Raw genomic sequence first — 20311 nt, 5'->3', positions numbered from 1 at the left:
TGTTTTGTATTAAACTCCTGATTGTGTACACAGCCTAAATCTTACTGCATATAAAAAGTGAGGCTCCCTGCTGCAGCCACGTGGCTGTGCTCAAGCACGGTGAGCTCCAAGCTGTGTAACTGGGAGCCACACTGGAACAGAAATGCATTAAGAAACAGGAACTACACACACAAAACCCTATTTTGTATAAGAACAGGTTTAGTCTTTGGGTTGGAGGGAGTGTGGGAACAGCCTTGTTGAACAGGTCCCATCAGGTAATCAATGGAATAAGTCCTGCCCCAATTTTGCCAAGCCTACATCTACAACAGAAATGCAATTATGGTTTTGTAACAGGAGCCCAACACACTACTCTGACATGGCTATACAAGTAGCTTTTTACACAACACAAAAATTCATCAGCCATGTTTGCATGTTGACAACTGCCTGATCATGCTTAAGCTGTTAGTGCACTCTAGGAAGACCTGGGCAGTTATCCACTTTGCCTCAGTGCAAAGCGTTGCCACCAGCCCATGGGCAACAACCCAGCACAGCCTTGCACAGGGAGATCAGCCACATGTGCCCAAGCTGGGCAAAAGAGCAGGCCGAAGTCTGCTCAGCAGAAGACAGCCATGGGTCAGTCGTGGTCGCCAACGAGGATGTAAACCCATCCCATGCTTACCCACTGTGGGCACTCAGAATCAGCTGGAACACCAACTGCTGGGTTCACACCAGCTGTTACATGTTTTGCACTGTGCTCACCAGAAGAGGCACCAGATCTAGAAAGAGGCTTTCCTGAGGGTAGTGGTGATAGCATCAATGCAGACAGTGAGCTTGTCAAGCAGCTGCTCCTTCAGGTGGGTTATAGCTCTCCATCTGAGGGGTCCCCAGGCAGTTCCCACCAGTCCTCAGTTATAGACACCTGCACACACTCAGGCACTCTGTCCTGCAAGGTACCCTGAATGCCAAGAGGGGCACAACTATCCTTTCTCATGCACTTTTTGAGTTTAAAATGTGCCTGCACCATCACAACCCAATAGACCGGATTACAGCACGTCTCTGGTTTGTGCTGCAGACCAGGGGTTGCCAGTTTTCTTTGCTCACCACCCCCAGCTGTACATACAAGCAGGGGGAGGTGTTTGGCTTCTCGACCGACACTTGTGAATTACAGTTTAGAAGTCTCTGCAAGGAAAAGAGTCGTGACTGCTCTGTATGACTCTGCCTCATATGCTCCCTATGTGGTGTGACTGCCAGAGCTGCCCCTAAACACTGCACACAGGTGTGACTCATGATGCATAACACAGCAAAAGATTTATTCCACAGTCAGCCACTTCCTGTTGCACCCAAGCTTATGAAACTCACCTCATCACCTCCTTCTTGCAGAATACTCTCAAACTTTCCTTAAAACAGCATGGGATGCAGCCTGAAGAATATTCTCTAGGATCTTTGATTCAGCAGTGAATTGCTCTCAACACCCGAGCCTGCTCTGCAGAGAGGCTCAGGTTGTGTGAAGTGTCATGAAGCAGCAGGTACATTTTTTTTGAGGTGCAAGATTTCTGCAACCAACACAGTCTTCTCCTGACACTGAGGTGTGTGAGAAACAGTGTTACAGCTGCATCCAATCTCCACACTCCAAGGCAAACCTCAATAAGTCCAAGTGTGTGTGCATACACAAGTAAACATCCACAGTTCAGACCTAGCAACGGTCCAACACTCCTAGGAGTGCAGAAATTGCCATTCAGGACAAGACCCGAGGGTCCCCTACCTGAGGCTGCTGCACAAGAAGGTCCCAGAGACCCCTCAGTGGACAAAACACTGTGTAAGATGGTTAGTTCCTTGCCTCCTCAGTTACTAGCTAGCTAACGTAGCTAGCTAGAGGTACACCCTCCTCCTGGGAAGCCAACTTCTCTGCCAGGGTAGCTCCAATGACTCCAGGGAAGGCATACCACTGAAAACCAGATGCTTGTTTATTTCTAAAAATCATTTCACTATGGAAACCCAGGATACCAAATAGCATTATTTTGCTGAGTCTTTGGGAATTATTTCCTACCCTAAGGACAGGGATGTGCATGCATGGTGAGGAAGGTAGCTGCATGCAGAGCAGCAAGGAGTTAATTCTCGCTTTGGGAGCTCTCTTTTGTCCTGCACAAAGAGCAAGGAGCAGTTAAATATTATTGCAGGCGTTCTGGGAACTTCCATGCAGTTTGTGGGCAATAGCTTGTCAGAGACTAGCTAGTACTAGCTAGTACTACTACAGCCGGTACTGAGCTGTCAAAGCAAGAATAGGAGGAGCACTGAGGGATGGCACAAGACTAATTGCACAGCTCCAGCTGCAACACTCGCAGTCACTGACACACTGAACTACAACTGTGCCAAAGGCTAGAGAAGCAACTGCAGAGCAAACCTGACTGCAAAGGCACTGACAGGCTGGAAGATGTTCTCTGGGGTTACGTGATGTTCTCCCAGTGCATTGGGCACTGGAGAGGTGTGTAGGTGATGCCAGAGTTCAACTGTAGTTGTCACCCAAAGAACAGCAGTTCTCTAGCTGCAGCACAGCAATCATCTCAGAGGCTGGCAACAGAATGCTCTGGTTCATTCTGTATTCAGCTGTGGAATATAAATTAAACATGTTCAGAATATTCTCTCCTTGTATGCAACTGGTGCAGCTGTTGCATGGACGCCACGTAAGAAGGAAGGAGAGGTGTCTGCACAGAGCACCCTCTCACAGAGGCAGCATTACGAAAACACTTGAGCACCCCAAGGTTGGAGGCAGGAAATTCCTTTTGAAACCCCTCAAGGATGGTGTAGGCAAAAGCGAAGATCAGAATCCCTTCCTCCAGGCCCCACCTGTGCAACATCTAGGAGAGCCACAAAGCCCCCTCCCAGGGCTTGACACACATCAACACCTGGTTCCTTCCTCCCAGAGCACCAGGAAAGCCACCCTGTGTGGGGGACGCAGTGGGACACAGCCCCTCTGGGGACTCAGGGCCATGGCTACCCCCTGCAGCCCCTACCAGGGCAGCTAATTAGCAACAAGACTTTGTTCTGCTCAGAAAATAATCAGGCTCAGTCTTCGATGGCAGGACGCCCCTCCCAGCCACAACTGCTTAACAAAGCCCTAATTATGTAAGCATTACATAAGCCGGCACACCTACCCCCCCGCGCCGCAGCACCCGCCTGGCCGCGCTCCCCGCCAGCATGCCGGGACCCCGCCGCCAGCAGGCACCCACTCGCTGACAGCACAAGAGCCAGCGCTGAGCCCTCCGAGATGGGATCGGCCTTTTGTCTACGCTGGTGGTTTCTCTCATGCACGGAGCACTCCTGTGCTCGTCTGGGTGTCCTCCGCAGACATCCTCCCCTTGCCAGGGCCATGGCTGTGGGGAGCTCCCAGGCCAGGCGTGTTGCGCACCAGCCCAGAGGGCAGCGGGACCTGCAGCCCCCAGCCCCTCGCTGCATGCTGTCCCCGCTCGACTCCAGCAAAACACAGCCCACTGATCGGAGGAATGACCGATTTCCACCATTGCTCTCGCCCCAGCTCTGCCGCCGGCTGCAGTGGTTGGTGTCCTGCTGAGTCACAGCCACAGTACTGCAAGACACAAAGGCATCTTTCGGGCTGAGCCTGCCCAGCCCCAGAGCTTGCCTGCTCCCGGGGAAAGCTTCCCTCGCCTGTCAAACGGCACGTACATCAGCTCTAACATCTTCATTCCTGTTGCTGATTTATCTAGGAGTTATCCACCTCAGGTCTGTTGTTCATACTTGTCACTGTAACCAGACACAGACTGTCATATTGGTATAACAAATAGCACTGCTTGAAGTCTGAGTAACACATTTTTCACTTCTCTAGATATCTGTAGAGCCATCAGTCACTGTGGGTTCAAGACACCTATGTGGAATCTGCAGATTGCTGGTGAGAGATGACAGGCTGCCTCCATCCCTGGCCCAGGACCAGAGGATGGAGGGGAGAGACGTGAAATGAGCTCTGAAGAAAACATTCCCAGCACAGGCTCTGCGGGCCAGAGCACGGGGAGGGAGCCAGACCTGGAACACACAAAAGCCAAACCCATCTCCAGACTCCTCCTTGGGCAGGAAGTAAGCCCCAATCGATGGAAAACTTTAAAAGATAAATTATAAGGCAGCACTGCCCTTCCTTTTTTTCCTTCAGAGGTCTTTCAGTGTATCAGTTACTGATGAGGTTATGCTGCAGAATAAAACTCCTTTCCTGGCCCGAAGGAATCCTTCAGGAACAAAAGGCAGCAGAATTGAAGGGCAGGAGCAAGGAAGATACCACCCAAAAACCAAAGGGAAAGGAAGCAGCCAAGAAGTGCCGAGAGGCAAACTGGAACATCAAACAGCCAACTTTGGTGACAGACAACATACCTCCTAGCTCTGAGATTATGCAAGCAGAACCAGGCCCCAAATACCCAAGAGCTCTTGTTCTGGCCAGGCCTCAACACTGCGGACGCTGAGACCCAGGTTACATAAACACCAAAGAGCACTTATATAACCATTGTATGGCACGGGCTTGCAGCCACCGGCACCCTGCGCCGCCGGAGCGTGGCAGGTAGCTGCTCCGGGCAGCCCCGCGCCCAGCAGCTGCGCCCAGCCCCTTCGGGACCTCGCTCTCATCCCTGCACAAGCCCCCCAATGCAGCCCAGGCGGGGTGCCCATCAGGTTGTTTTCCCTCTCGCAGGCACCACAGGTCGATGGTTACTCTGGAGCACTGGGCAATCTCATGTCCACTTCCAGCTCTGATACGTTCAAAGGAGGGTTGTGAAATTTCAAATCAAACATTTTCATAGTGCTTTGAGATGACAAGAATCAGAAAAATGCAGAATGCTGCTACCTGGCATCACTCTTCTAGATATATAATCAAAATGACTTTTCCCAAGAAAAGTCCTCAAACCTAAAATGTAAACTGCCTACTCTGCACGAGCGCCCCCGCCCCCCCCCCCAGACACTGGAAGCATTAGTCAAGACAGGGAAACAAAGCCAGGAAACGCAGCCGTTAAGGTAGCAAGTGAAGCAAGGATGGGTTACATTTGTCCTTTAGCTGGGGGTGTGAGAGAGCAACCGAGTTACATAAAACTACTGCACCAGAGTCAGGAAGTGTTTCAGGCTGAGTGCTGGGAAGTTTTCAACAAGCTGCACACAGGAGGCAACTGAAACCTCCCTTTTCTGGTTACCCCAGTTAACTAGTAACCCAGAATATAGTTTTGCCAACCAGATTACAAAAATTACCATAGGGATCTAAACCACAAGTAACCGGATTTAACCATCAGACCTTACTTATTTTCACAATAGTTCAGAACTTACAAAAAATTAAAAAGTCTGCTCTATTCTGTTAAGGTGGGTAAATACTGATTTAGGTAACAAATATAAATTTCCCCTCCCAACTTCAGAAAATAGATGCATACGGGGGCTTGACATGTTCCCAGCACAGTGAATCCAGCTGGCTGCTACCATGACTCTTCTAGGGATGAATTTCAGGGACTAAGAAAAGAGGACGAGTAGGGGAGCAAGCATTCTGCATTATGCAATGATTACATAAGCATTAGTTTACACTAGGTAGCTGGGAGTTGTGGCATTAGCTTTACACCAGGATACCCTCAGAGCAATGAGAAATAATAAAGAAGGGATTATTGCTGCCACACGCTTCCAAGGCCACCAAAATGGCAAACAAACAACAAGCACAAGCTGAACTTTAATCTCTGCCTCAACCCTTCACCATAGCTTCGTTCAGGACCTGTTAACAGGGACGGGGCAGACAACAGCTGATACTCACTCCTAATTTATAAGAGCAGCATGGGAAATAATCCCAGCGTAAAGCATCCTTCAGCATCTGAGTGCTCCTTTGTTGTTGCTCACGATGGCAATGGTACAAGAGAGGAGATATTTCAGAATTATAATACCTGGCATTTCCACTCTAGTTCAGTGTCAAAGGAGTTCACAAGCACGACACTGTCCTCACAATAACCTGTGAAACACCCTCCTGCCCATCTTGCAGAGGAGGAAACTAAGGAAAAGAAATCAGGTAGGCATCAGTAACTACCAAGTTGTTGGCTCCTTGTCCTATGCTCTGACCAACAGGCTCTCTTTCCTCTCCTGAAATATAATTTCCTACTTGGAAAAACAAAACATAGTTGTGGATTTTTTTAGAACTGTAACAAAGCACAGAACTTCAGCTGCATTCCCTTATTCTGCTTCAGCCTCTAAAGTAATTTCAGAGGAATTTTAAAGGACTCTGTTTAATGAGGGAGGCATCACTTGGGAGAAAAATGCAAATTGTTGAGTTTGAGCCTGTGTGCCACTGCATTCCACTGGCACTTCTCCCATCAAGTGCAGCCAGAAAAGTGACCAAGAGCACTGGAGAAAGCTAATAAGACCAGGATGAAACATCATCACTCAAAGGACAATCTGTTTCTAGTTTTCCTTTTCAAAATATTGGTGCTGCTTTGTGTGCTGCTAAAGGAGTTTGACAAAGGGTTGCAAAGTTGGTCATAGCAATCAGACTCTCACAAATTGAAGTAACAATGTCACAAGGACATCCTCACCCAAAATACGTAACACCCCAAAAGCTAAGCCCTTTACAGCCTGGAAAAAAGACAAGCACTGCTTCCTTCAGAGGGCTGCTAAAATTACAACTACCTCTACAGTAAAAAAAGAAGCATATGTGAGTATGGGGAAGAGACAGGGCTCTTTAACTACGGGACATTTTTCTTACAGGGCAACAGCTTCTTTTTAAATGGGCTATAGGTAGTGTACTGCAAAAAACCTTGATACTAGCTGGTGGGTGCTGCCATAAAAATAATTAAAATCCTGACTTTCCAGAAACATTTATAAAATAATAAACAGATAGCACAGCACTGCATATACAAGCACTTGCTACTTTGAACACCCCAAAGAAGTGTTCAGGCACCTAGAGTGAGAAAAAGCCATGTAAACCAGAGAGGAAAAGAAATACTGACCAGTGGTTGAAGCATAAACACAGGGAAGAACACGATGCCTCAGTTCTGCCCCAGACTCACTCTGTGACCTTGTGCAGTTTTATCACCATTTCTGGGCACAAGGTGGCTATGGAGAAGTGGGACAGAGACCTTCCTGGATCCACCAGCCAGAGCACAACCACATTAGATCAGTTACAAATGCTTCCTCAAACAGAGATAACTTTCCCACTGGTAGAGCAGACTGTGATAAACCTTGACCCAGACTTTATAACTTGATGAGCAATGCTGTACAAGGAGGATTCATTTGCATTCTTGCTCTCTTACATTTTTACAAATGACCCAAAAATACCTTTCCACCCCCAATTTTTGGAAGACCTCTAACCTCGCATTCTCCTTCCACCTATGACCTACAGTCTCATTTCCAAAAACATCTTCCCCTCCCCTGTCTTCTCTTTTTATACCTATTATCTAGACTGAGTTACATAAGCCACTTGTATCACCCAGATTCCTCATTTATCCAAACTAATTTTGTGTCGTAATTCCCTTCTCTTCTCAGTTCACACTCCCAGAATTTGCTTCTTTGTCCTGCCACCGCAACCAGAGAAATAAAAAAGCAAGAAAAGATGGATTTTTTTTTTTTTTTTTGCTAGAATCCACTCCTCCCACCAATGGACAATAAATGCTGCATGGTTTATTTCTATAAAAACTCCTCATGAAGACCACACTGCATTGGACTCCTATAATAAAGGAGAAACACAGAGCTGGAAGTTCTGGGGACCATTTTTGACCAGCCTATTAAATTCATAGCACGAACTCTGGAGGTATTTGCCACGTGTTCAGGACAAGGTGGAAGAAGCTTGGCATGCCCGAGTACCTGACCTCAAAGTAACAAGTTAAATTACAAATTTAGAAAGTTCTTCAAATCTGAACAAAGTTTTTTCTCCAACACATAACATCATCCCACCAGCAAGCAAACTAAGTGGCAGCCATCCCGAAACTGTAAACTTGTAATAGGGTTTCACCAGCATCTTCCATTTGATGGGAGAAAAAAAAGAAAAGCCAAGTAGCTCTTAGTCTGTTAGGCACTAATTAGGGGATCTGGAGCAAGCAGCAACAGCTCTGCCTGGTGCCCAGACTGCTGCCCAGTCAGCAAGTCACCAAATATTTCACTGACAAGAGAAGCTTTTAAAACTCTTATTGAGTAGGATGTTGGGGTAAAGTATGCCCAAAAAGTTGAAGGGGGTAGGGGAGAGGACACTAGATATAAAATCATACTGATATTAACAGTTGCCTCCTCTCTTGCTAAAAATTACTTTTGCAGCATTACAATATGACAGCAGCAGAAACAGTAACAGCCAGACCCAGAATGTGGTATCACCAAAGCACATTAAAAGGACAAAGAAAGAATGAGCTTCCTTCTCATATCACCTCCATCAAACTAACAAGCACTGCAAGACTCTGAAAATTCAACCATTTCCATTCTTGCCAGGTAGGCAGCAAATTAAAACCAGAGCCCCTGAGTCTCAGTTCCTGATGGACTTTGCTACCTACTCCTGAGTAGGGTGCTCCTGCACAGGGGATGGTCTGTAACAGGAAAGCAAGAAGGAACAGAAAACCGGGGGGGGGGGGGGGGGAAGGGGAGGGGGGGCGGGGATGGCGGGGGGGGCAGTTTCTGGAACAAAAAACCACGAAAAAACAACCTGTGTCCTACCTGGAAATTGCTGAGACTCATCCAAGAGTAACATGCTGCTCAGTGCACTGAGGCAAGACCTCTGCCCACGACTCTGCCCCAACACTTGTTCAATGTGGCCGCACGCTCTCAGCCCTTCTGCTATTCTTGTCTCAGGGTCTTCAGCACAAAAGTTTCCAGTCACTCCCGACAACTCGTTATCTCTGCCCGCAGCCCAGTGAGCACTAAATCCACGCTCACTGGCTGTTCAGTTCACAAGTGGGAAATGCTTCCTGATAAAACAGTCCAGGGTACAGGCAGGGAAACCTGCACTTAAGGTTTCTGAAAATAACTTTGGTAAATAGCTCCTAGTGCTTGAATCCACCCAGCCAGTGTGACGGGAATCAGTACGCATATATCCTCCCTGCACCCAGCCGAGACGGACCAGGGTCACTGTTATATAACTAGTTAAATATGCCTCGTGTTCAGCCTAAATAAAAATTGTCACTACCTCCTCCCCTGCTTGGAGAGTCAAACAACACAGCCCTGCCCGAGGTAGCTGCTGCTCCACTGGGGACCGATGCCTGGAGCTGCGCTGCCCGGCCGGTTTGGCTTCGGTATGTGTTCCCAAACAGTGGGAGCAACCTCGGTTACGCCTGGGAAGAGTTTTAAAAGAGAGAAGAAGAGCAGGGAGGCTGAGTGGGTGTGTATGGGGGAGGTCTCTCTCCTCCTGAGTGGAGGAGCTGCACGCCGTCCAGATCGGATCAGATCCCATTCACTCAGCCCGTGATCCAGTTCAACTAGTGGCAGAGACCAAGACTGAGAATAAAATAAAAATCCTTACATAACCATTCAGGCTCTGGCGGGGCCCCGTGCAAGGGGAATCCCAACAGACAACAGGATGTTCAGAGCAGGAGACACACGGGACCATAATCCCACTTCCAAGTTTCACAGCACAAAAGAAAAAGACTGGGGGAATGAGTTGCAAAAAGAAGTACAGCCTTTTTGGCTTTGAAAACAATCTTGTTATCTGAGATTTTATGAACTATTTGCATGATGCCTACTATCTTCCAAGAAACCTGGACAACTGAGACTGAAACCTGAGCAATTCGATGCGAGCGGGTAACCTGTTTGCACAGTAACAGTTGAAAAAGCATCCTGTTCACTTCATTAAATCAGCAGCTGGTACAGCACTACTAGTCTGCAGAAGGCTCTCTGTGCAGCAAATGGACTATGAATGAGATTTCCCAGTTTTTAGGAAACAACCTGTCAGAATTTGTGGAGTGCAAGCTTATTCTAAGCAAGCCTTCCTCCCATCATCCATCTGCATCAGGACAGGTACAGGAGAGAATAAGTAAGTACAGGACAGATTAAGTACTTTAAAGTTGTGGTTGAACCCCTGAAGGCTAACCATCATGCCTAACCTTCTTCCGTGCTACAGAGACTTTCTCCATGCCCGATTCCCTTCACAGGCATACCCAACGGCCAGTAACAAACAGCAAACCTGGGCTGATAGACACGTAATTAAATCAGCCCACTCCTAGAGAGCATTTGTCCATATAATGAAGTCAGCTCTTTGCTTGAAACAACTGGCAAGTGAGAGTCAGGAAAACCAGGACAGGCACAAGAAGCCTGAAGCAGGCTGTGTCTGAACAGCCCTGGCACAGATCTGCATGACTCCAGGACAATGAGCTGTGCTTGTAACAGTAAAGGTTGATCTAAAGGTCTGCAAACACAGCCAGGGCAGAGCCCCGTTACCCTTTGTGTGACTCCAGCCATTTTTGTTAGACCTTTTATTTGAGAAGGTGGTAGATCACAGTGAATGCTTGCTACCATCAAAACATACTCATTGCTTCAGGGTACATCACAACTTTGAAACAAACCCAAGGTGCTATTTTCATAATTAGAGCCACATAAATTTTACCAAAGTAAAAATGAACTGTACTAAAATTAAGAGACTCGGTAACAAGACAGCCTTTCACCTATGTCACAGATTCAAATAGCCTGGCTGGTACACAAGAACAACAGTGTTTATCAAGGGGGGAAAGAGGGACAAATATATTAAGAAAAGTACATAGCCGAGGACCTTGCAGCAGGCCTTATAAGGACTTTGTAGGGTTTGAATAAATAACCAAACATGACCTCAGCATCTGACCTAACTGATTTATGAAACTGGGAAGCAAGATTTAAAGACAAGTATTTGTGTATATACAACTGGGTAGTTTCCAAGGCACGCTTATTACAGCAATCAAGCATGAGAAAATGGAAGTTCAATACACTGGGGGAAACAGGCAACCTGTACCTTTTCCTGCACACAGCAATAAAAAGGGAATTTCCTTCTTCACTTTAGTGTGCAAAATGCAAAGGAACTTTTCTAGCTTTTCTACTCACGACAGCCTACTGGTGAGGCCATCACTGTTAGCCATGATAAATACATATTCACACAGCCAAGAATTAGATCTGCCAGAAACAGTCAGTTTATAAAATGATCTCCTCATGGAAGGTAATCTTGTTATAGATAAGCCCATTTACTGAATAGCTTTCCTGTGAGGCCAGCCTTGCTAGTGAAGAATGCTCTCCCGCCCCTACAGAGTCTGGAATCTTACCTAGCTGTCATACCTCACCTATCTCACGCTCAAACCACAAGCTCTTTGCAATGGTATGACTGTGCTATACATCAGAAGACGCTTCTCAAGACACTGTTGTCACTTGAGAGGTTCCCTTGCAAACATTGGAGATTCCCCTGTTAAAAAAAAAAAAAATCACTATAAAGTTTGTATTTTCCTAGAGTATCAAGATAAAGGCCCTTCACAACATAGGTTTTATTCAACTGACAAGTCTTTTCAGCAGCAATGTCAGCATCCCTGAGCACTGTAAATTCATCAGGGTTAAAACTCACACCTAAATCTGCCTACACACACACGAAGCTCAATCGAAGTTTTTCAGGACAGTCTCCTCTGTATAGCAGAGAACACTGGAGATGGGGGGACAGAAATTAAACGAAACTCAAGTGTTCAACTGTAAAGTTTCAACAAAATATCCCAAAACATATCACAGGTGACTCTCCTTCCCCATTCTTTCAAGCCAGTAGCTCCTTCCCCACCCCCATGCCTATTCTCCACCTTGAGTCTAGTTCTCTCAAACCCACTGCTCCCTGCTCACTCTGCAGGCTGAGCAGCTCTGGGACTGCTCAGCACTGACCTGATCCAAGCCCACCAAGTGCAGCACTGGTGAGAAGCACTGGATCCATAGTGTGCCACCATGCTCTCAGTCCCTGCAAGCCAGGGTGGTTCCCTTCTCTCCAGTGACTGCCCTGGGTGCTGTTCACCCTCATCATCGCCCTGTAGTGCAGTCCCTTCCCCATCCCACAGCTTTCTCACAGGCATGTTCCACATCCACCAGCTGCTTCTGCACACCCCACTGATCTCCAACAAGTAGAGAAGCTGCCTACAAATATGAATTGTAAGTTATCAAACACAAACTAGGCTTGACAGCCAAATTTCACTCTTGATCATCAGCTGCTAGTAGCACGTACAAATATCGTTAAGGCCACTTTCCCCGTCCTGTTTTAGCAACATGGAAAACACACAAGAATATCAGGTTTGAATTGGTTATGGTATAAGGTGGTACTTATCAACCTAGAACTCCACAACATTATCTGTTGGCAGCTGAGTATTGCTGGGCTTTGAGAATCACTTGGTTTTTAAACAAACACTGCACTGTAAATAAAAACTCTTTATGAGTAAGATCTAAACTAACCCTGGAAAAGCAGAGGAGTCTTTCCATTGACTTTAGTGAGTTTTGGACTGAACCGTAAGGCATAAAACTTGATCAATCTGTTTTTTATAATTTTATTTGTATTCAATATAAATCTTGGTTTATTTTCTTTCCCACACTCATTTAAATCGTAACTGAGGGGGAAGTTGTACATAATGTAACAAAATTCTAATCACACAAAATACTGGTAGTGATAAAATGTAGTGCCTTCTGCAAATGTTTTTCAGACTGTCACTGTGGTAAAACATATACTGCTTCAGACTTCAGTCCCAGGCTTTCAAAGGTTGTTTAAATGTATTGAAGAAAACAAGCTGTTATTAGATGAGATGTGATAATTTGAAGTCAAAGGATTTATACCATAGATATTTATATTCCTATAACTTGCTACATTTCTGCTGCTGAAGATGACACAATGTATTTGTGCACCATAGAAGTCATTTTGTACAGTTTAATTTCATTCCAGTTTTCATCTAAGCGCAATTTTGACATAAATCACAAGCTAAGAGTACACAAGTGCCATTTTAAAATTGCTTCTGATAGTTCAAGTATTTAAATATTTTACATAGATGAAGATTACCTACAGATGTTTTAATTACAAAATTTGTTTTGACAGATTTAAACTAGACATTTCTGTTCACCTAGCCCAAAAAGATTTTATCTTGCAGCTTTCTCCTGTCTCGTTCCTATTTGCATATTTGCAAGTGAAAATAATGTCTTCTGACTCCTACTTAGAATTTATTTGAGACTCAGTCAGTGAACTACAAGTTGAAGAAAATGTGAACAAGACATTTTCAATATCTGTAGTACAAACTAGTTTTATTAAAAAATGGGTATTGCATCAAAAAACTTTGATGCAAACAATGAGCCAGACACTTCTGAAAGTTTAGTGTTGCAGTTTTCTATAAAGCCTAAGCAGGAGATTAAAACAAGTAAAGCAAATAACTGTGATGTGATATTGTGTTTTAAAATCTGAAGAATACTTCTGATTTAATTAAAATAGTTCCCCTCCTTCCAAACTTGCTGCTGCTTCTCGGCAAAAAATGTTATAGTTATACTTGTACAACATATAGCTACATGCACATTTCATTTAATCAGTCATTAACACCAGCAGAATAACAGATAAATCAAGAAAAAATGAAAATAAGGACCCCTTGCATAGTTTAAATCCAAATGCAAAACAGACAGATGTTTCACCTAGTGCATTTGAAAATAAAAGTGGTGCTGCCTAAAACGCAAAGCAGAGGATTTTCACTTTGGCTTCATCACACTCATCAGGCGACCTTGGTAAAGTCACTTTACCACTCCTTACCTGTTCAAGAAGGAAAACGCCACATTACAAATTACTAATTAGTTTCCTTGTGATTTCATCATGGTTTCAGAAGTTGCAGATGACGGACTATTTATTAGCAATGACTAGGTGTGGTACAAAGCTGATTATTGAAAACGTACATGGGGAAAAAGGTACCAAACGTGATAGAGAAGTAAGTGTGATTGTCCTTCGTTAAGAGATTCTCTGGCTGCTTTGTGAAAAGAGGAAAGCAAGTTTTTGACCAATAACACACAACCCCCCTATCCTGCAAAGCCTATCAGAAAAGTAGGCAGAAACAAGATACTTCTCTCCATGGAAGACTTGGAGCAATCCTTTGTTCAGCTAATAACCGCTCGCTCACTGACCCTGCTCCCTGTGCATTCATGCTACTCTCACGTTTGTGGCAGCTTTAAGAAAAGAGAGCATGTAGGTACAGGTAAGAAAACATTTGAAAAAAATCCATATACATATATATAGGAAATGCAGAGCCATGGACGTGGGCTGTTCTTGAACTGCATAGAAGGATTTCTATTTTGTATTCCATCATACGCAATAGATCAAAAGGAAGGAGGAAGAAAAAGAGGAAAAAAACCCGCAGCTAGTTATAATACCACATCATTTCACGGGATCAGCCAGTCCCTGCGCCCAATCGGAGGATCTGAAGGAAGCAGAGCTCTGGCGTCATCACCTCCTTTTAAAGAAGTAAAGCAAGTCATTACTCCAGGTTATATAACACTTAGACTATGCCAGACTTTGTGCCACCCTCTCAAAAAGGAAGCTGCTGTCAGAGAGCCTGGCAGGGGGGCAGAGGAGTCACGAACGTCTTCATTCACAGCTTCCCCCTGCTTAGGATAAGCAGGGACTGGGAACGAGTCCGCACTTTGGGAAAGAGCAGGCAGACGGCGAAAGGCTCCGCGACTGACCTGCAACATCGTCAGTCAGTAACTCCCTGCAAAGGGGGCTGGGGGGACAGCACTCGTCAGGATCTCATCCTTCCTTCCCACAGCAGCCGTCAAGCCACACCTCACCCTGCTGAGAATAACCTAGTTCACAGGGTTAGTTAAAATGCTGGAATCAGTCAATAAAACCCCCACAAACCCCAGGCGCCACTCCTCCCACACTCTTCTCCATGCCTGTTACCTTCTCTTCCTCCCAGATTTATGGGCAAACAGCATGTAGACAAGGGACTTTCACCTGCCTCTATCACCCTTTGACAACCAAAACTGCCCCAACACAAACAAAATGCCCGGCAAGGCAATCTGCAGCTCCGGGTTCAGCAGAAAGGGAGCTAACAAAGCGTACAGTACTGGCTGTTCCCAGCAAAGCACCCAAGAGGATTTTTTTTTTTTTTTCATGTCACCATTTAGTGAGTCCAGTAAAGCCACCTCAAGGGAGCTGGGTGCCTGCCATGGGGTCTGCACGGGCATTAGCTGCTCCCATAGAACATGCTGGGTACACAGACACTTACTAGCTGGTCAGGTCCAAACCCCTCAGACTGCACACAGAAACACCATTTGTTCTGAAAGACACCCTGTACTACAGGGAAACTGCCAGAATAAAAATAATGGGTAAAATATGCAGCCTTCTGTAACGAAGAAAAGTTCCCAGAGAAATCAGCGGAGCTTTTGCCTAAATGAGAGGCAAACCCTGCTCCCTACAATTTCAAAGTAACCTTTCTGCATTACTCAGTAATCAGGATTGCTAAAACTGCAAATGCTAGTATCCTGTCTCTTTTCACCTTTGATACTAACTATATGTTCTGTATTTTATTCAGCTGGATTGTGGAAACATAGAAGACAGCCAGCTCCTAACTTGCTGGGTCTTAGGAAACCAACACAAGTCTCAAATGTAAGATCTGCGGAGGCGGAGAGCGCATGCTTAACAGACACAAAGCAACTTTGGAGATGCTCTTATCCCTTTCAGGAACTGAGAAAACAATAAAAACCCCTCAACTTCTTCATTATAGAAAGTCACCTGAGAAACACATCCAATATCTGCAGTTAGACACGCGCTTGCTGAGTTATCCGCAACCAGCTGACTTGAGGTTGAGCCCCACAGTCTGCACCCGCACGATAAAGCATATATAAACACTGATCCATAAGGATCATTTTCAAAGGTAATGCAGTTTCCCATATCAATTTGATAAAGTTTAAACACACGCCAATATGCAGGATACTAATTCACAAGTAAATTCTTTCACAGGTAGTGATTACTTTTGTACCTCTACGATACCACACACGCCATCCTCTTTGCAGACAATTATTGGCTTGGAAGACAGTCTACGAAAAGTCACTACAAACATTAAAATCTACCTGGTTGTTCAAGAAGAGCAAAGTGCACAGCGGTACATGGAACTTCAGGTTTGGCTTCCCAGGCTTACAAAGATCAGGGCCATTGTGGAAGCAACAAACTTACTGTTGAGAAGAGGTTTGCTTCTCCCAGAATATGCCCTTCTAGCTTCTTTAGAAATAGTACCGGTGGACTCTAGAGGGAGCTGCATCCAGCCATAAGTAACCAAAATAAAAGAATCAAGGTAGGAAAGTCCATCAAGAAGGAAAAAATGGAAATATCACCACCCTTCCCTTCCCCCCAAGAAATCCACCTTGCACTCTCCAAACAGTAACTTGCAGATTAAACTATAGGATTATTACTTACTGACACACTTACATACAAAATATAGCAGAGTTTAAAATTAAAGGAACCCTCATGATTGTCTTCAGTACTTTTCTAGATTTAGGGAAGTCCTGATTTTTATTTCTTGCCCCACCTTTTCCTCCAACTCATCCACTTTCAATCAACAAAAAGAGCCTCCTCTCCACTCCAAGCTTACGCCCTGCGCCTTTCCTTAGCCCCTACCACCAGCCTTCAGCTAAACAAGGACAAGAGATCAAAGCACATGTATCACCAGTCTGAGGCAGCAAGCAAGATGCAATCCAGTCCACTGTGCCCATGTACTGCAGCAGATGGAAGCATCTCATTAGAGGGTTCCTCGAAGGGCAGCTATAGTCTCTGAGGCTGCCTCGACCTTGGGATGCCCATCTACCCTCATTACCACCTGAAGACACAGCTGTGAAAAGCTGCTTTCTAAAAGGAGTTGAGAGATTAAAGAAATAAGTATGTATTTGCTCATCCTCTTCTTAAGGAATGCATTTTGTTTTCTAGTAGATAGGGAGGGCAACTTAAAACCAGTGCTTCCCTAAGAGAAAATGATGTGCAGTCTGGTCAAAAGTAGAAGGCAAAAAGACTTCATGTTGCTGGGACTAATCTCCATTTACCAATACAAGCAGGACCATCCAATTCAAGTAAAAAGTGCAGGTAAATTACTTTCTAACAGTAGCTCCCCCTTTTTTTTTTTTCTTCTTTTTTTCCTCCAGCAGTATGAGCCTTTCTAAATCTGGATATAAAACGATGTAGAATAGGATATCATTTATCAGGGTATATTAATTCAGGAGACTGTCTTCCTCTGCTTCTCAGTTATACAGGTGAGTATAACATGACCTAATTTATAAGAATAACTTCAGATGAAAAGCAAAAACTCATGTATATGAGCAGGAGCAGCCTGCTAAATGAGCAGATTTATACCAAAGACTTTCCTCTCTTCCCCTGTAAGGATAGAAATTTGCTCTATTCCCAACTCCACACATCCAGCTGGGGACTCCCACACACACCACAGTTTTGTTTTGTTCCAGTACTTTGTTAGGGAGAAGAAAAGATAGAACAACTTTGGGGTGGGAAGCACATGAATAACACAATTTCCCAAAATGAGCAGCAGCTCCCTGCACCTCAAGGATGCATTCATGTAGCATTCAAAAATCCCACACTTCCGCATGACTTTAAAAACAGATTTCCAAAATAATTTCAGCTTTAATAACTCTAGGTGCTAATGAACTTTCTAGTAAGTATGGTGTTAACTACTGATTTTCCCCATCAGGACAGACAAAGAAATTATCCAGGCAGCTTCAAATCAATTTTGCTTTCAATGTAATTGCACCCCTTGCTGCATGCACCATGATTATGAGCTACAAAGAGCAACAAAGGAACATCACATTAAACAAAATCCATTCTTACTATAATTTCATGCCAGCATTTTTGTCCCCAACCACCAAGTGAAAATCGTACGCAAAGCTGATCTAGCAGTACACCTTTAAATAAATAGGCTTTCCTCTAGCAAGAGTTCAAGGAAAGCAAAGATTTTTTTAAACCTGAATTGGCAGTAGCTATCATCTGATCTCTGTATCTTGGGACACTCAAAACTGTGAGTTCCAAGTGGCACGCTCAAGTTCAAAGAGCAGCCATTGAAATGCATTCTGGATCATGCTCCAGAGACAAGAGGGAACTCTGAATCTGCCATGATACTATCAAATGTCATAGGGATGAGCACAGTTATAAGAAGCTAGGGTGAGGAAAAGGGTCTCTTTCCCCTCACTAACCTCCTGTGCCAATCTTTCAGAGGTTATGAGATTTGGCCCTGGTGCCTTCACCCTACTGCAGTGCAAAAGAGCACAGGCACCTGCGCATCCTCCACTCTCCTGGGACTTGTGATTCTGTACCACCAAACACAACTGTGCTCCTCATTCACTCCTCTTTAAGGGTCCACATGTCCATAGAAACCCCACAGAAAGCAGTTTTGTTTTTCTCCAGCACTTTGTCAGGGAGAAGGAGGAACAGTATGAGTCTGAGGTGGGAAGAGGGAGCACAAACTGCCTCCACCTTCTCCTGTTCTCCACTAGTCAAACAGAGATGCCACGGAGCTAGCATGCCCAGCCCTGCTGAAAGAAAGAGGGGATGGGGAAGGGGAAAACAGGCAAAGTGGACAACACAGGGCAGAATACAAGGCCAATTGCATGGAGATTGTCATATTACAATAGTAGCATCTAATATGCTACTATTTGGTGTTGCCTGCTATATCTGTACATTAAGAACTGCAGTACTACCATGGTACTGGAAAATGGTCCACTGCTATACCCCAGAAGTACTGATTCCAATCCCTGTCTCCTGTACCACACACCCTGTAATGCAAACACAACTAGTACCCTTTGAGAACAGTGTCTGAATGCCTGTGCTCATTAAGGCATCTTTCAGAGAACTGAAACAAGCAGCTCTTTACACTTTTACCCCTGAACTACATTTAAAAAAAAGTGTTTAACCCATATACTCAGAGGTAAGAAAACAAGCAACTTACCATCACTATTAATAGCAGAATTACAGCAATATGTATGAGTAAGACATAATTAATTCCAGAGACTTCAATCAGAATAATCCAAAGACATTCAGAAAGTGGAAAAACAGAGCACTACAGTGGGATTCGTTCAAACACTCAACAGCTTTCCTCGGGAAAGCTCTGAGGTATGAACAGTCCCTGCATTTGAAATGATCTCTAAAATCCATACTGGAGGTTTGTTTCCTCTTTGCTCAAATTAGCTTTTATTCCTACAGAGTTCTACACACCCTTGAGCAACTACCAGGATCAGAGAAAAAGTGCTGGGCTTGAAACAGCCCTTTATCTCTACAGTCATCAGTACATCACATTTCTAGTGAAAAGGATTTAGGGAGTTAACGAATAAAGTTCTTAGCAGTCACGCACTGATATCACAAAATCAAACATGATAAAACAAGTGCTGCTACCCACAAGTGATGAGAAAACAGATGCAGTGGGCAGGGATGACAAGGCTGGAAAAGCAGTGGAAGCCTCCAGCTAGGATTGAAGCATGCTGCTAGGATGGGTGTGCAGTCTGGCAGCCACTGGGAAGGGGTTATAAGTGTCAGGGTAGCTATGTCCTGGAAAAAGTGCTCTAGAAAAAAAGACTAAAGCTATAAGTGCTCCTACACATGATGTTAAGGTTCATTAACTGACCACCACTGAAGAAATGTACAAAGGATGTAAGCTATGTGGTTATTAACTCTCACTTACTCAGAAATATTCAGAAATACTCAGAAAACTAGCCTTCTGTGCTGTTTTTCTTCCTTGAGGACAGGGGGAGAATGTTTAAGAACTGCTTTGATCAAGACAAAGTTTGTACCATAAAGGTCCAAACTAAACTCTAGACCATCTGTGGGACAGCCTACACTAAATGCAAACAAAACTTTGAGTAGAGATGAGAAAAACTGCACCAGTACTGAAGACAGCGCTCTTAATTACCAGAATGTAAAAAGAACTCCAAGAAAATTCTGGAACTGAAACCACCACGAGTATCAATTCCATATACAACATATATCAAAAAGACAAGAACAGGTTAAACATGCAAAATACAAGCCACTGCTAAGTCTGAGACTATACTATCCACCAACAGGTGTGGATAACATTACATTAACCCTGGAAGGTTCTTAAGTAATTTGAGTCACCATTAAAACATGAAAAACTTACGTTCCTAAAACAAAGCCACTACTTTGCAAGCCAGAGTAAAAATGTTACATTTTATATTTGTGATAATCACTATTATTTAAAACAAGTTATCAGTTTCAGTTTGGACAAAACATATATGCAGCCTGTCACTCTTCCAAGGAAATAACTGTGAAAGATTAATAATCTTCTAAATCTTGTAGTGCTAGAAATATGCAGGAGCCCATCCACAAGGGAAGGATTCCCTGAGGATCCCCAATGGAACATCTACAGAACAACCACAATACGAGGAGGGG

The 20311-nt window shown here is 44.6% G+C and overlaps 1 protein-coding gene across 4 annotated transcripts in view; it reads right to left on the bottom strand.

The window, feature by feature from the left end:
• The window catches only part of RAD54L2 (RAD54 like 2), a 71894-nt gene that overhangs the window by 26645 nt on the left and 24938 nt on the right, over nt 1-20311 (bottom strand). Inside the window, exon 1 of one of the 4 annotated variants that reach the window (XM_074879604.1) lies at nt 8632-9043. The exons of the other annotated variants lie outside the window; for them this stretch is intronic. Within the exon in view, the coding sequence (XP_074735705.1) occupies nt 8632-8665 (34 nt within the window). The 5' untranslated portion in view covers nt 8666-9043. Of the gene's footprint in view, nt 1-8631; nt 9044-20311 lie in introns of those variants that run through there. 4 annotated transcript variants of the gene reach the window in all.

The sequence above is a fragment of the Strix uralensis genome, chromosome 10 (genome assembly GCF_047716275.1).
Source record: "Strix uralensis isolate ZFMK-TIS-50842 chromosome 10, bStrUra1, whole genome shotgun sequence".
Taxonomy (NCBI): Eukaryota; Metazoa; Chordata; class Aves; order Strigiformes; family Strigidae; genus Strix; species Strix uralensis.
The sequence above is the reverse complement of the archived record's forward strand: the minus strand, read 5'-3'. Positions and strand labels throughout refer to the sequence as shown.